At 42.3% G+C, this 17,392-nt stretch overlaps 1 protein-coding gene across 1 annotated transcript in view; it reads right to left on the bottom strand.

The window, feature by feature from the left end:
• The window catches only part of SMURF2 (SMAD specific E3 ubiquitin protein ligase 2), a gene marked incomplete at its 5' end in the record, with an annotated part of 29,553 nt that extends 25,087 nt beyond the window's left edge, over positions 1 to 4,466 (bottom strand). The window contains 2 exons of the mRNA XM_009080152.1: positions 2,693 to 2,801; positions 4,427 to 4,466. Of these exons, the coding sequence (XP_009078400.1) occupies positions 2,693 to 2,801; positions 4,427 to 4,466 (149 nt within the window). The remainder of the gene's footprint in view (positions 1 to 2,692; positions 2,802 to 4,426) is intronic.
• Between the last annotated feature and the right edge of the window lie 12,926 nt (positions 4,467 to 17,392).

Genomic DNA, 17,392 nt, shown 5'->3' on the forward strand with positions numbered 1-17,392 from the left:
TTCTTGCCCCCCTGAGCACACTGCTGGCTCCTGCTCAGCTCCTGTCTCTCCACACTCCCAGGTCCCTTTCTCCTGGTGCTCTCCAGCCACTCTGGCCCAGCCTGGAGCTCTGGGTGGGATTCTGTAATCTCTGGTATGCCATCAGGTGCTTAGCTGTAGGATGGTTACTATACCTGTTTATTTATCTTTTTCCCCCCCCAAATAAAAGTTACTTATCTTAATATCTGCTGCAGATGGAAAGCTGAGACCTGACACTGGGTATATCACACTAAAAGTTACTTTCAGATAAAAGCAAGCAGTGAATTGTGGTTCCAAAGAGTTCTCATCTTTTACTGCTGCTTTAAATAGGAACTGAGAACTATGTGACTGATGTTTGTAAATGGAAATACACTCCCATATAGTAAGGAATAACAGACAAGGCTATAAAAGGGGTTAAATGACTATCAAGGAAATTTGGAGAGGGAAAGGATTATTTTCAAATTACAAGGCCTGACATAATACTAAATTTTCCTCTGGATTAGAAATGCTGAATACATTCCTGTCACCAGGGAATTCAACAGCCAGAATCAGCAAAAGTTCTCCCTACAGGACCAAATTTATATTGAAAATAATACACTAATTAAACAAAATCTACTTTAAGGAATCATCTTCCCCAAACAAGGAAAAAACCCCCAAACATGACCCACAAAAATACTTCATGCAAGTCTGAATTCCTTTGGGCAATCCAGCAAGAGATGCCCCAAATCCACCTAAGCAAAATATTCTGCCAGAAACCCCATTTCTATCTCTGCTTTTTATAATATGTTGTGGACTGCAATCACAGTTATGCTTTGAAGCCAAGACAACTACAGTATCCAGATACAACCCCGACTTGCTCTATAAAACAACCTAAAATACCATCTCTTCATCCTTCCTTAGAAATTACAACCAGAAAGGAATTTTTCCTAAAGATGTTACTGATTTTCCCATTACTCTCGTTGCATATCAACATCCTCATTTCCTACATCCTTCACTCCTTTTCTCCAGAAGAGAACCAAGTCCTCAAGCCCATGGAGCACTGAGCTCCCCTTATAACCCATTCCAGTCACTGCATCCTCCCACAGCCCTTGGAGCACCCAGACAGGACTGGCAGATGGGGATGGCACAGGGAACCTCTGGCATTTTCACCCAGACACTCACAGCAGGTAACTGCCCAGTGATGTCCCACCACTCCTGCAGGAGTGTCCCTTCCCCAGCTGTCCAAAGGTCAGGAGGATTTACACCCAGCCAAGCTGGCAGCACTTTCCACCTTTTATCCCTGCAAAGCTCTGCACTAATGCTCATTAGCAGACCCACCTAACTTAAAACACAATACACGTCTGTGCTTGCATTTTGGGGATTTTATTTTAGCTTTGGACTGATCCCTGCAGAGGACATGGAAGGGCAAAGGTCTGAAACTGGACTGATCCTTGCGGAGGACATGGAAGGGCAAAGGTCTGAAATGTCTGTTCTATACAAATCAACACTTTGATAGGTTTGATAACATTACAAAATCAAATTAACCTAGGATTCTTTAAATATTAAAGAGAGCCAACCCTTCTCCATGAACTCAGAATTTGTTTTATATCAGTTTTTCTAGGGAATATGAATTACAGTCTCCCATGCAGGATCTAAGCTTGGATAATAAAATTAGAATGCTGTAGCTTTGCCCAGAGAAAGTGCTATTGTTTCACTAAGCAGCCACAGTATTTTGTTAAGCAGTGATAAGAATGTTCTGTATCCTGCACCAACACACCATGAACAATGACTTCAAATATTCAGTCCTGGATATTCACCTAGAGAGCAGGTTAAGACATGACTTTAAACCAGGCCTGCCACATTCTGCTGAGAGACCTATCAAGCTACTTTTCTTCACTGGGAAAAAGGGGGATGAGAAATTCTCTGTGTATTAATAATTGATCTGCCGTAGGTTTGGTGATGGCCAAAGCCATCAAACAGGCTCTAATATTATAGGATGTGGAATGGAGCCATGGGATAAAAGTCAGAGATCAGAACAGAATACAATGAGGCCAAACAGTTCACTTCTCATCTTCCATCCCAAGAAAAAAAGAGAAGAATAAAAGAATAAAAGTCAGGGAAAATAAAGCATGCACAAACACAGAGAGACCTACATAAAAATAAAATAACCTGTATTATACAGAATATTCTATGCTTTAGAAAGACAGAGGAAAACTATGACATATTCCTGCCATGCTGAGGAAAAGCACCAAAAGGTGCTCAAGGGAATGGTAAGAACAATTCATAGTGAGAAGAGCATTTGGGACAGAAAATGACAAAGGAGAGAAAACTGAACAAAAGTCACATGGAGACAAAGACTCTGTAGCACTGCAGCAGACAAAAATAGCACAAAGAGAAGAGCAGTTTGAGGGAAATATTGTCAACTACTTGCTACATTTTACAGAAGTGTTGACAGGAAAGTGATGCCCCAGCACAGGTAGAGCTGCAGACATCAGCACTGGGAACACCAGTGCAGTGCTTAGATTTCGAGGTACATGAGAAAGTGGAACTTTGAGACATGCATTTTTCACACAAACCAACAAACTCTGGGATACTTTCCCAGCTGTACATAGGACACAGTTATGAACATCTGACAATGTCTGTGTACTTGAGAGGATTTCACTTCAAACCTTTGGTTATCACTGTTACCACCTACAGGTCATAATGCTGATTCCATTTTGGGTCAAGTGTGTTCTTCACAGTATCTGTAGAATGGCATTGGCCAGATCCATCCACCACAACCTTAGCAAAGGGATCAGGAAGTCCTAAGAGGAGGAAAAGAAAACAAACTAGCAGAGGGATCAGGATGAAGTCCTGCATCACTGCACAAAAATCTTTTATTTGAAGTTCCTTTTATTCATAGTAAGAGCCACATTTAATGAATGGGAAGAGTATGACATATTAAGCACAGGAAATGGCTAAATTAGCAATTTATTTCACTGATATGGACATTTAACAACACATTGTGTTGTTAAATCAAACACATTTGGGAAAAGAAAGAATCTGAACACCTTAACCTTCCTAATTCAGGTTTGAGCAAATTTTCGGTACACGAAAAAGTCAGTCAAAGGCAGAGAAAACAGATTTACATCCTTCTTATGTTTAAGATCAATCACAATTATGATTTTGGTTGGTATTGGTAGTACAGAAAATTGCCTATAACAGGGTTTTCTGTAGCTTTCTGCTTCATCTTCTTGCAGCTTAGTCCCTTGGAAACACTGACCACAGGTTCAGCTGAACATCACACATCAGTGCCAAGGTGGTGCTGAACCAGTCAGCTGGAGATGGAAAAGAACCAGGACCTGACAGCCAATTAGCACCACTGCAACCACCCCCAGGGATGGTCCCATCACTGCTGCCCCCAAGTCACACACTCCTGTCCCTTTTTCCCCCACACTAATTCCTCCCTCATCCAGCGCTCGGTGAGTCAACTGGAGGAGCTAAGGAGGTGAAACATTAATCACATTTGCTGTAGAGCAATTTGGCCCCAGTTCCACCTCCTCAGGTGACTCGTGATGGAGCCAGGTGGGCAGCAGAGTGGCTCAGGACAAGTGTCAGGGAAGCACGTGGGGATGAAGACAAGGCAGGTGGGGAAGAGAAGGAACAGGACCTTGGGAGATCTGTGCTCGAGCACAGAAGTGCATCAAATCTAGAGGGCTTGGAGTATTTGCACTCCTAAAAAGTTACAATTGATACAAAAATCCAGATATAAGGCACATTTTGGGGTATTTGCACTCCTAAAAAGTTACAATCGATACAAAAATCCAGATATAAGGCACATTTTATTAGTGTCACAAATGACAGTGTAATTCTGTATCATCCCTTCTTCCAGCTCTTTTCACAGCTCAGGTCTGACCCCTCCAATTCCTCCTGCTCCCAGGGGGGAGGAGCAGGCAGGTGAGCTGTGTGTGCCTGCACAGCCAAGAGCATTCCTTCCTGCCTCCTTCATCTACTACTCAGCTCTCCTTTCACAACATTATTAAAATTAATTAAAATATAATTTCAGAGTAGGTCAGTATCATGGGGTGATTATTACTAATTAAGCAGCACATCTGTTTGCTGGACAAAATGTTCTTAGATGAATAACATTAATATGTGACACTAACTGAAAAATATGTCATTTGCCTGAGTGAGTAAATTTGTTTCCCACTCCCATAAAAACAGTGTCAGTGTTTTAATTACTATTATGAATCTGTGATGAGCGAGTGGCACCTCTGAAAGGGTTAGAAGTCCTGAAATAAAACAGTGTGAAACCATCAAAGCCCTCAGCCCATTTCTGCAAATATCTTAGCACAATAATCATATGCACACATTGGGCTAAAGAACCTGCATGATATTTACCCCATCTACAACTAAAACCAGCAAATACAAAACTTTCACAGCTACTTACGGAAAAAGTCCTTTTTCACCAAGTTTTTTGCACACAGTACTGTAAGAAAAACAGAAAGGCAAAATTAAGTTACTGATTGCCAACTTAAAAAGGAAAAAAAGTTACTTTACCTGTCCAGTATTCCAGAAAATTCTGTTTAGAACAAAATGAACATGAATGAACTGTGATCCTTCAGTTCATAAACCCTCGATCATAAACCCCAGAGCATCAGGCAGCCAAGGCTGTTCTCCTGTGTGCTAATAAATAAAAGGTTTCACCTGAAAAACACTTGGGTGGAGCAGACTAACTTCTGAGGCCAGAGTTTTGATGGTTCCAAAGATATCTTTTATTTTGTAGAGGCTGATAATTGTTTCAGGCTTTTGTTTAAATTAAAAGCAGAGGAACATTTGCATTTGTCCACTAAAAATACCAAGGGGAAAAACAATCTTCTATGAGAGTAAATTTGAATAAGCAAATAAATAAATAAAAGGTCAAAGGGGACAACTTCCATAAAAAGATGCCAAGGTACACACAGAAGAAGTCTCACAAACTGCATCACTGTTCAGCTGCATCTGCTTATCTGTTATCACAGGTTTAGCAAGCAGGAAATATTGGATTCCCCTGTGAAACATTAAAATAGTTACTGATAACACCAAAGGATTCTTGGGAGCTAAATAACGAATTCCCACAGCTAGTACAAAAAAAGGCAAAAAGGGGAGTGGGGGAGAGGTATTTGGTTGGAACCAAAGCTGCAGGAGGCTTCTCAGTATACAATTCCCTTGGATAGTTTTCCTATGAGATCTCCAGTATTTATTACTACCAGGGAATGCAAAGACAGAAAAATGCATCCAATAATCACATCTCACAGACACCACCTACACCCAAACAAAACTGATCACTTCTCCCCCAGAACATCCTCACACTGACCCTGCAGAGCTCCTGATTCCCCAGTTCCTTTGACACTCTCTGCCTGAATAAAAGCAAGCAGAAGTAGTCCATGAACACTCCCACAGAGATTTCCACAAGCAGGACAGGGAAGCTCCACTCTGTGCAGTCTAAATCAATGGAATTAATGTTTTCCTGATTTTTACGTTCATTAGGAGGTAGATTTTAATGAAACTGCTTTCTTTGGGAATTGAGCACTGTCAAATGTAGTTTTGGTCCTCCGTAAAGGATTCACCCATTAATGGCTACAGTCCTAGAGCTATCCCCTCACACTGACATATTCCACAGGAAAAGGACACATAAGCTCCCAGGAAAGTTTCAGCACAGTAGTTGGGTGCAAGGGGCTGCTAATAAGAACACTGTTAGCCTGAAAAAGATTGCCTGGCTCCAGGTTGTTAGCTGGTGGGATGTCTCAGATGAGAAAAGTAACAATTACAATTTTTCTCCATTCAAAGACATCCTGGCAGTCCTCAAGCAGAGCTCCATTTGAGGGATTTTCACCCAATAAATCCACTGTAAACAGTAACAGTAGTAAAATACTAACAGAGAGCCAAAGGTTTAGGTATTTTTGATAGCTGGTGTTCAATCAAGTGTAGGAAACACTGTCACATCACCCTCTGCTCCATAAGACATTCAACCAAGTCTCTAGGATGGTGTAATAAAACCCCACAGTTACTAAAGTCTCCCATGTTCCCAGCAATTCAAAGTCTACTCTATCCAGACCACTGATACCAACTTAATGGTATGTGAAGAAATGGATAAGACAAACTTAGCAAACTGCGTCTGCAGCTCCTTAAGATTTTATTACACCAAGAATGTCCTCAGCCCAAGCTGTCAACAGCTGCCCAAGAACCCACCAGCCACTTTTCATCCAGTGGTGAAAAACCTCAAGTCAAATAGATCCTTACATAGATAGGCCCTTTTTTAAATATCTAAAAAGATATAATTATTGGCACAATTTCACCCACTGCATGAAGTGGGAAGGGTCAAGCAAAGCCGAAGGCTTTAAATCCAATACCTAAGTCAAAGCTCATCTCTAGCACAGTGAGCCACACAGTGTGCTCCTCTAACTGTACAGTGTGCAAGACAAAAGAGGTTGGACTAATCTTATGAGAGGAATTGCAAGGTTAACTCATTGCAAACACTTCTTTTCAGAATAGTAAGCAACCCTGCCAGGGCAATTTAACCAAAGTCCCATTTTTATAAGATTGGGCACACACAGACTAATAACCACTTCCCCAGCAATTAGCCATGAGCGAACAAACTAATGTTTTTGGCTCAAGATTCCCCTCTCTAGTAACCACATTTAAGGAAAGTCAGATGTCAACCCACTCTGGCTTTGTCAGCTTAGCAAAACAGGAGAGACTCTGAGAAACCTTCCATTAACAACAGCCTCTCTGCCAGGTATTTCTGGGTGGAATAGCCCAGGTCCCAGGAACTTCAGCTCAGTTTGAAGGGAAACAATCTTCTTCCTTACACAGAGCTCTGATCTATCTCAGGAATTTGTTTGGACAAGGCTTTTCCCACTGGTGGGAAAAGTACCAGAGTTTATGCTCTACTTTTCTACAGTTTCGACACCATATTAAAACCTATTCTGAATATTCTGATAACCAACTGATTAATAGTTCCTTGAGAATAAAGACTAAGGAAGTTTGGTTTCCTATGGATTTATGTTTTATGGTTGACTGAAAGCTATGGCTGAGGCTTTTCCCACCAGTCAGGCACTTAGACTCTCCCACACAGACTCTCCAGTGGTGCAGCAGCACAGGATCTCCTGCTGCAGCTTTTTCCTCTCACTGCAGGTCACTGCCAGGGTCTCCTCTTTATCCAGGCAATGATTCTCATAAAACTCATGGGACTTCATTATCTTTGAGTTCTCTATCCTATGTTCAATTGGAAAACCAGAAAGAACCACAGGGAGATTTCTTTTCCCTGACAAAGCCAAGTTAACATGCTGATGGTTCTGGACCCAACCCACACCATTATCAGATCTATGCACTCACACCATTCATGGATCCTCTGGAAGCACGAAGGAAGATATTTGTTATTTGTGCTTGGTTTAAGACACCTCTTATTAAAATTATTTTTAAGCAAAAAAAAGTTAAGCAATTTAAACTTGGACTTCAGTATACTCGAATACAAACCATGGTTGGACATACTGACACAGGCTTGGGAAAGAGCTGAGGGATGTGTTGTACCATCAGTGCATCATCAAATGGCACTGGTGGCTTCTAGCACACATATGTAGATAAAGTATTCATTACAGAGTATCAGTGAGTCAGTGGATAACTATGTTTTGTGTTTATTACAGACTTCCTGGGTAGTCTACAGAAAAGAGAACATTAATATTCCAATATGAAGGAACAATACAGACGTGCCAAGACAAACAGCACATCAGTTTTACATGCTCCACGTTCATTAAATGTCTTTTTATCATGCTTTACAATCTCATTCTAACATGTGCTACTCAGGGCAGCTCACAGAAATGTGAAAGGAGCACAATATCATCATCTGCCCACCCTCCTTCCTTGACAGCTTTGCTACACACAGTCCTCAAACACTCCGAAATAGGAATTCGGTGAATCACATTTGCCAATTTCCTCTTTCTGACTTACTACTCCAGTGGCTGACAAAGGAGGGTTTGCTGACAAATAATTTAACTCTTGCAAGTACAGGCAAAATATTGAAGACCCTCAAAATCCTGGAACCTAATGTATGTGTTAGCCATTAAAATTTACATGCAATTATAAAACGGTATGAGCAATTGGCTGAACACACATAAAAAAATGAAAGGAACGATGACTCTTGAAAATGTGAGTTTTCTAGTATAAAAAATGAAAGGAACTATGACTCTTGAAAATGTGAGTTTTCTAGAAAGGTAAACACTTTCTCATTTTCTGAGCTCTCCTTATTCTTTTTGCTAGCTGCTGAAGAACTCTTGTTACAACTGCTTTTTCCTTTGGAACCATTTTTACAGAAAGATCAAACTTGTTATGACATCAAACTGTGGTTAGGGAAGGTACCCTATGTTACACATTACCACTGTTTTATGTAAGCACTAAAAGTGTGTTTATTTCAGAATTGTAAGCATAGCAATAACACAAGGTCTCCATACTTAAAGGGAAAAAGAACAAGAAGCCCAGGAGGTGGAAAGGAGACCTCCAGGGAGGAAGTTTGCACTGAAAACAAGTAAAAACTGATAAAGATCTAGGAGGTTTCACAGAATCATCACCTCTCAGACAGGATCTCAGTCTTCAATGACCCCATTCACCTGAGATGGCTGAACAGGCCTAGAGTGAGTGCTGAGAAAGCAACACTCAGAAAGAAAGTGTTATGCCAATTTCAGGAACCTGGACATTTCAGGACAGTGTATTCAACCCCCATGGGTATTTCCAGTCTCTATCAAACTGTTTATAGCCAATTTGCTCACCGTGTTGCCTCACACCTGCAAAACAGGAAGGTTACTGCTTTGCCTCACAGGTAGGTTTTAGCATTACCTGCATGTTTGTACACTCAGCTCCCTGTTATAATGCATCTCCTGATTGATGACAAATGACAAGGTTTACATGTGTCTGTACCCAGCAGAATGAGCTATGGGCATCTGCAGACAATCACTAGAGAAATACATCAGTCTTCAAATGTCTATGTTAAAAGATATGATTGCTTAAGTCATCTTAAGTAAATAATTTTTAAACGTGGATATTTGAGACACATCATCAGTACCAGAGAAAGGTTCAGGAAGACAGATGTCAACCCACAATTTCTCTCCATTCAAAGACATCCTGGCAGTCCTCAAGCAGAGCTCCATTTGAGGGATTTTCACCCAATAAATCCACTGTAAACAGTAACAGTAGTAAAATACTAACAGAGAGCCAAAGGTTTAGGTATTTTTGATACCTGGCAGTCCTAAAGCAATCAGGACTGCCAGGTATCAAAATAAGGACTTTCTCCTAAGGAAATAAGGAGTAGTGATAAACGTGCACGGAGTGAACACAGCAGCTGCAGAAGCAGCAGGAAACACAACCAACGTGCTTAAAACTGTACATGACTTGGGAAGAAACTCCTCCATCCCTCGTCAGCCACCCATGGGCAACCACCACGGAGCCAACAGCAGCCCCGAGGTGACAGGCAAGGAGAGGACTCGGCCCAAAGCTAAGATTATGTTTGCTAATCTTCTGGTTTCCCACGTGTCATCACCATAGAAGAACTAGTTCAGCCTTCTGAATCCAACCAACAGTTTCAACATGATAATTCCTGTTGGGTTTTTGTCTCCCCAAGGATTTTTCTCCCAGGACGAGGCCTGTTCCAGAATAACAGAGGAGAGTGAGAAGGACAGGCTGCCTATCAATTTTTACCAGTTCACTTCGAAGACAAGTCCTTCTCCCCCTACAGACACACCACCTCTCAGGGTGATCAGATCCCAGTTGTTTGCATGGACTCTGTGCAACACAATCACCAAAATCAGTCCCAGCTGTAGAAACAATGCTGTGCTGTTGCTAATGTGTGTTGCACTGATAATGAATGGTCGTCTATGCTTTAATCTGAATAAAGCTCCCAACTGCTCTGCCTCTCCTTGCCAAAAATTCCCCTTCCTCCTCCAGACTGTGGTTGCATTCCAATTACACTGCTGATTGGAATGAGCCTGCTTGGGGGAGGGAGCAGGAGGGAGACAAACCAAGGCACTCACACCCCTCCTGGGGACCCAGGGGCTGTTTGGGTGCTTGGGACCATGGCTGACATGACATACTTTTCTCCACGTTGTATAAAACTCTTTCTAAATCCAATTATTCCTTTTAGGAAAGCATTAGCGACAGGCAGACAGCGCACAGGTTCCAGCAGGATGGCTCAATGCTTTCAGTGTTCCTAACAAATTCCTACTGGTTCCTTCCATTGTTGGCACAATCCTGAGAAACTTATATTTTTGCTGTTTACATTCCCTCCTTGGACCTGCCTGAAGTCCCACATGGGAAGATGTAAACCAGGAGGTCTTCAACTATTCTCCAGCAAAAAGCAGTAAATAACACCATACGGGTTTGCAAATACAGCTGTCGAGGTAATAACTTCCTCAATTAAGGTTTTGAAATAAAATTGTTTATCCCAACTATTCACATTAAGTTTTATTTTACAACTAACCCCTCTGAGGTGGTTTTTTTTAAGCTTTTGCTGCCTTTGAAAGGTGCTTTTTCTGCAGATGAAGAAAATAAGTGACAGAACATGGTCATAAACGGAGAGTTTACTTAATGAAATTGCTGCCTTTTAGAAGATTGCAACTGATCATCATCCAGAAGGGCCACGGAGATGGGCAAACCTAACAAATACGTGTTTTGCAGGTGCACAGGGGCTGAGTACAGGAGGGACTGGAGCATGAAATGGGTCAGAGCACGGCAGCCGACCATCGCTCCAACCCGATGGCGATGAACCCGCACGGGAAGGTTTCATATTGCACCTAGGAGTGCAGAGAGCTGCAGCTGTTCCCCCTCAAATCAGGTCCAGCAAGCCCTGGGATGCAAGGTAGAGCAGGAAAGCTGGAGTGGCTTAGCAGAAAATTAACCTTCTGGGGAGTCGGATTAGTTTGCCATGGGCTCCAAGAGCCGCGTTGACTTATCCCGTGGTCACGCCATCCCTGGAGCTAATGCAAAGGAAGTGGCAGGAGCACATGGCAGCAGAGCAGGGAGGATCAGCCACACCACCCTCCTGATGGCAACCTGCAGTTGCCCTGGAGAAATGCACAGCTGACCTTGCTAGAGTTTTTCAGCTCTAAAAACAAAATACACACACTGATGTTTTCATTTTCATGCAGACAGTTCTTTCTCCTGCCTCTGTTTTGCAGCTCCAGAAATGGAATTTATTAACAATAAAGTTTAAAAAGCAGATTTTGCCACCGGGACACCATAATAACTAACACCCTTGAGGTTTTCAGAGACACAATCTTCACCTTCAATATTTACATTTTCTATTTCCCAAGAAGCACAGAACTAAAACACAAATAGCATTTCTCTTGCACGTACACACACAACTGCTTCCAGGCTGCTCTGTTGCACTTACTGACAGCTGCTCTTTCTGAGCCTCACAAAGCACCAGAAATTCAGAGCAACCCCATGAGCTCTGAACTAAGTACAACACACACACACCCCCCGAGGCTGGGCAGGCTCAGTAGCATCCCCAATATTTCATTGTGATATCCAAATTAACACTGCAAACACCATCTCTTCAGGAACCTGTGCAGAGGCAGCACACACCAAGCTGCAGGTGCCATATGCCATGCCCAGGGAATCCCAGTTCAGCCCAGGACACTGGACACCCTGGTGCTGATTTTAGACACTCTGCTCCACGGGATTCAAAGCAAACACCCTCCTGGCCCCAGGGCTCTGCAGCAGGGGAAGCAGTGCAAGCACTGCCTTGTGGAGCAGCCAGGTACACCTCAACCATCAGCAGCTGTTTCACCCAAATATCTTCTTCTGATGTGAATTAAGAACTGCATAACATGATCCCTTCTGCCCCTGAGCTGTGGGAGCCAGGACAGCCTGGAAGGGATGGTGAGTTCAACGAGCACATTTACAGCTCAGATTGGTAGGAAACCAACTTCGAATTCTCTTTCAGGATTATACACCTAATTTAAACCTAATGCAAATTTAGAATCATGTACCAATTCTAACTCTCAGTAAGATTAAGTGTTAGAACAATTCAGAAATACTAATGGATTTTTAAAGTGTTATTTAATACTAACATGTCAGGTTGGGAAAAAACTCAACACAAGTTTTAAGTGACATATGAAAGCATCCCTGCCAGGCTGATATCCAAACACAAGGTAGACAGCTTTAAAATAAGCTCCATTAAAAGAGCTTAGGATGCATTAGGATAAACATAGTACTAGAAAAGCACTTTTAACGAGAATTTCCTTTCATAATTGTTAAAATTCGAAATTGCCCCATAAACAGATTTCTGTAAGTTCAACACAAGCCAGATGCTAAATCCTGAATACACTTCATGTCAAATAAAGCCATTTCCAAGGACCACATGCACCTGCTCACAAGCACTGTCAGTTAGAAAGCTGTGCCACAATTATTCCTCTGGGACTGAACAAACCAACCCACAATAACCTGCATTCACACACCACGCAGCAATATGGATATCCAGAAATGACCAATGCCCTAATAATGCATTCTAACAGAAACTAACATCATAGCAGCACATTTTCTGTCCAACAGGGTCACTGTATTAAGCATAGGTTGTGCTTTGCCTCGATTTAGAGCTCTAGACCCACATTACTTACAGCTAGTGTAACTCATGGAGACTAAAACCCAAAATGAAAACCTCACGCGTTTGGCAGAGAGAAGAAAGGTTAATGGAGATGCATTGCAGCACTGAACAGAAAGAGTTAAGCCAATAAATCATTCATCTGGTGCAATAATCAGAGGCTGGGACAGAGTCTCCAAGGCCAAGGAGGACACACAGCGACTCCAGTCGGTGCCGGGGACGGCTCAGCCTCTCGGGCCAGATGGACCTGCCTAGATCGGCCGTGTTTAGACTCCTGTTTTAACATCACGGTCTACTTCACAGTATTGTTTCACTGTAAACAAAAGGCTTCCTTTTCCACTTCTCCTCCCTTATTCCAGTCCAAGCCAAAAGTAAAACAAAACACAAACTCCCCCCACCATTGAATTCTTCCCTGGAGCAGCTCCTGCACTGGCACTGCCCGGATCCCCCAGCGATGGGCTGGCTGCCACACCACCCTCCCCGGGCAGTCTATTATTTGATAAGAGGCAAAGCAAAGGAATTATGCTGCCACGGAGGTAGAACCCTCCCCAGACCCCACCAGGAAGGTTTACAAGTCTTCTATGGAGATTGGTGCTTGAAGCAGTTAAACTGAATAAGCAGATTTTAGAAAAAGTTGGGTTTGTTTTGCTTTTTTTTTTAGCTCGATACCAAAGATGTAAATTAAATCTCAATGATACAGCACGAGCCATCCCCATCAGGCTCTGTGTAAGTTAGGCCTTCAGCCACAGCTCAGTGAGAAAGGGGCAGAAGTAACACATGGGAAACTTAAAGAAAACAAAAGCTATTGGGAATTTTTGCATTTCCTGGTTCAGTGTGGATGGAGCCTCTCAGACCAGCCAGGATGTCTCTATGCATAACTTTCATACACTAGAAATTCCATTTCACTTCTCCACCCTAACCCTCCCATCTCCCCCAATTTTCAATACCTGAAAACCAACCACTGTTGCAGCATCCAGACACCACTCACTGAACACTCTGCTCAGCTGGAGCAGGGGGAGTAACATCACTTACATTAACAGCCATTCAAAGTCAAAGATCAATTTTCAGACCAGTTTCCAAGTTCTCTTCGGTTTCTGACATGCAAAGATCAATTTTCAGACCAATTTCCAAGTTCTCTTCGGTTTCTGACATTGGTACGTATAAAATTGTCTTCCAGCAAACAAAACCAGGGTGGGAAACAGAAATCCACTAAAGATAAAGAACCCACCAGCTTCGCTGTTATATTTGCTGTACAATTCTCAACTTATTTCTTGCAGTATTAAAACCAGAGCCCATTAAAAAAACCTTTAATTTCAAGTAACATTACCAAGATTAACTGATTTTAAACCTGCAGAGGTGGTTATTACATCCAAGTGTGAGGGAACCAAACTATTACGAGTTCAATCGCCCAAGAAATACAGGAATAAAATAGTTTTTAAGAGCTTGGGTTGCTCTTATCTCAAACTCTCAGAATCATTGTGCTAAAAACCTTACCTCAGTCCTTAAATACTTGTTTGCAACCTCAGCAGCTAGTTTTTAAGGAAGACAGAAGCAATTAGTCCAAAATTATCTACTCAGAGAGCACAGGATCCTTCCTCTGATGGGTAAAGAAAAAAGACAGCATGGAAATTTACCCATGTACTTCTCAGTTTGTTTTGATAGGCGAAGGAATGGGGGAAAAGAGCTAAGAGGAAAAACAAATTACAGCTCTGTCTGATGTATTTCAAGCCCCTCTGAAAACGTGCTGGGGGAAATCATGCCAAGAAGGAGCAGAACCCTCCTTTTTTTTCACTGTGTTTCCTTTTTTTTCACTGTGTTTCACTGTGGTACAACTCTCCACCCTCTGAATGAGCTACAGCAGCAGAGGCAACAACAAAAGAAATTCATGATCTAATTACCCACCAGACAAAAATGCCCTGAATTTTAAAAAGGGCTCAGACAAGAGGCACCTGCGACTAGCTCAGACTCCTGGGCCGCAGGAATTGTAGGTCCCAGCAGCATTCCAGGCTGCAGGATTGCTGCCACCCCTGTCAGGACACAGCCACACGTGGGATTTAAACAGGAAGGCACAGCATCCTCGGGGAATGCTGCTGCTGCTGGGGCTGTGCTGGGAAGAGGCTAAAGGAAAAGAACCAGAAAAAAACCCAGACAGCAACAGCATGGCCATCATTTACCCTCCAGGACTATTTCCCATGCCCCTCCTCAGCAAAGGGCTGTAAATAGCAATTTTATCAACAGTAACCAAAGGATTGTCAGCTGCTTGGCAAGAAACAACTCCTAAGACACGACAGCAACTAAGGTGACAACTTCTGTTAGGGGGAAAAAGGGAATCCTGGCGTTTCAAATGCAGAACTTGAAATGTTTCGGTAATATTTTTAAAAATAATTCCCTAATAAATAAAACTTAGAGTTCATGAGGATCATCACTTTGATACTATCACGAGCAAAAATGACTCCTTAAGCATCTGCCCTTACTCTAAACTCCTAGTTCAGCACAATTTTGTTTTACCACTACACCTAATGTGCTGAAATCACACTCTATGGGGCAATAGGTGAGGGATGCACTCTTCCACCCTCCTGCACTGTCATCAATAGCCACAACTTCAGACATTCTGTCTCCCTGATAATATGTGGATTCAGCCTCTTTCGTTTCATGCAGCTGAAATAGCAAAACACATTGTCTCTATATTTACTTTTCTGGGGAAAATTGGTTTTCATTAAACACATTCAGGCCTGGAAAGTGCCTCTCTCTGGAGCCTGACAGTTTGGCTTCTGCCAAAAATAACACAGGCTCAGCAAAAGATGTGTGGACTGTACACACACCTTTACCTGGCTGCTAAGCTTATGCCTCTGATGATGGAATTCTGCCTGTACCTGCAGAACTCCAACACCAGGTGAGAGGGAAGCTGATGGAAAACCCAGGCAACATCCCCACTCCAGCTCTCAGGTACCTCGGTCCAGTCTTAGCCCCCATCAGACACCCAGGGAGCCTCATGTCCAGGAGAGAATGATATCCATAGACTGTAAAATTTATAAACTGATTTAGTTAAGTTCTTGCAGAACAGATTCAGCTGAGTTTCTGTGTAAACAGACATGTCCCAGAGAACAAATCCAAACAGTTTAAGAAGCTGCTGCTGTTGAACATGAGCTAACTGGAGGCAGCCCTTTATATTCTTGCATCTAACTGCGCAAACTGCTCCTCCTTTCTGCATTAACTGAATTTGAGAATTCACAAATATATTTCCTGCTTATCTTTCAGTATTTTAGACTGTCAATGTCAAAGAGATACAAGGGTTTAACACACTTAAAATCGATATGCAGTGATTGTCTTGGAACTGCCCCATTAAACTACATCTCCAGCTAATCATGTACTTTCACCAAACATAAGCAAATAAAGTATATTAAGCTCACCAAGTTCTGCCAGTGTCACTTGTGTCACCCTGGCACTCCTGACACCTAACAGTCCTCAGCAGAAGGTGAAGGTCACAGGATGGGAGTGATTTCAGGATGCACACAAACATTTGGTCATTCAGCTGAAAGTACCTAAACACATTCAAACTGCCAAAAGAGAGAGATGAGAGGACACAAACGAGGAGCACAGGTTCTGATCCTAAACACAGGAGACAGAGAACCACGGGATGGGAGAAGATAAAGTGTTAATCGCATATTTGGTGGTTTATGAGCCAAAGCAGTCTGAGGTTTAAACTGCTTCTGCTCAGTGCTCATCCCATTCAGAGACGATGAATCATTTCCCATTTGGCAACACTTCTGCCTACAAGGCTGTCTTCTGTGAGATTTCTCCTGTATCCTTGTAATAGATTTGCTAATTTAGTACACCTGACTTGGAGCAAAGGCTATTGTTGCCAGCTGTCAGACTAGACCTCGTCCTGTTTATCAGACACATTTAAACCATCCTGTGCTGCCCCAGTCACAGAAACACAACACTCTCCACTAATCCCAGAGCAGTAAATTACTTTCTGATATCCTTGTTTTTCTTACTCTGCCAAAATACCAACACATCATAGATTGAAAGCAACAGCAAAATCAATTTGTCCACAGCAGTTGGGCTCAGACCAGTTGATCCAATAACCACATTTTTTTTTCAAGTCATATTTGCTGTTCTAGTCATTCTGTCCATGAATTCCTGAGTTCCAGCAGTGGAGGTTTGACTGCTTCAAACAAAGGTAATATAAGCTCGCAGGGAGTGTATCCTAGTTTTTTAGGCAGGACTCTACAGCTCTTTGAAAGACAAATCAGAGCAAAACAAAGCATTAAACGCATCACACATACTAAAACATTTCCTCGTTTTCCCCAGGGCTCTGCGCATGCATTTCTTGCTGTTTATAAATACTTGTGTGGACAGCAGCTCAGGGCAGGGGCAGTGAGAAAATATGGGGAGGGGGTTGGTGTTTTGAGGAGGGTTGAGTGGTTTTTAAACCTACCCCCAATGAATCTGGGAAACATACGGAAAAACAATTTGTGCATGACATTTTTACACCTAAGCAAAATCTTCCAGAACTTAAGTCTTTACATTCTAGGTTACCCAAATCAGTTGTACAGAAGCAAATAAAGCTGACTCACTTTTTTCAGGTTTCACACACTAATACACCCACGTATTAGATGCTCTTTTGATATTTTTACTCTTCCAAATCTTTTAAAACTCAGTATGATCAGCAAAAATATGAGAATGCACACTCTGCTCACAAAAGGGATGGAGTATTGACATCCCTGTCTTCCATCCTCAGGGCACTGCAGAGCCACTTACTCATCTCTGTCATGCCAATCT

This window comes from Acanthisitta chloris, unplaced genomic scaffold (genome assembly GCF_000695815.1).
Source record: "Acanthisitta chloris isolate BGI_N310 unplaced genomic scaffold, ASM69581v1 scaffold10418, whole genome shotgun sequence".
NCBI lineage: Eukaryota > Metazoa > Chordata > Aves > Passeriformes > Acanthisittidae > Acanthisitta > Acanthisitta chloris.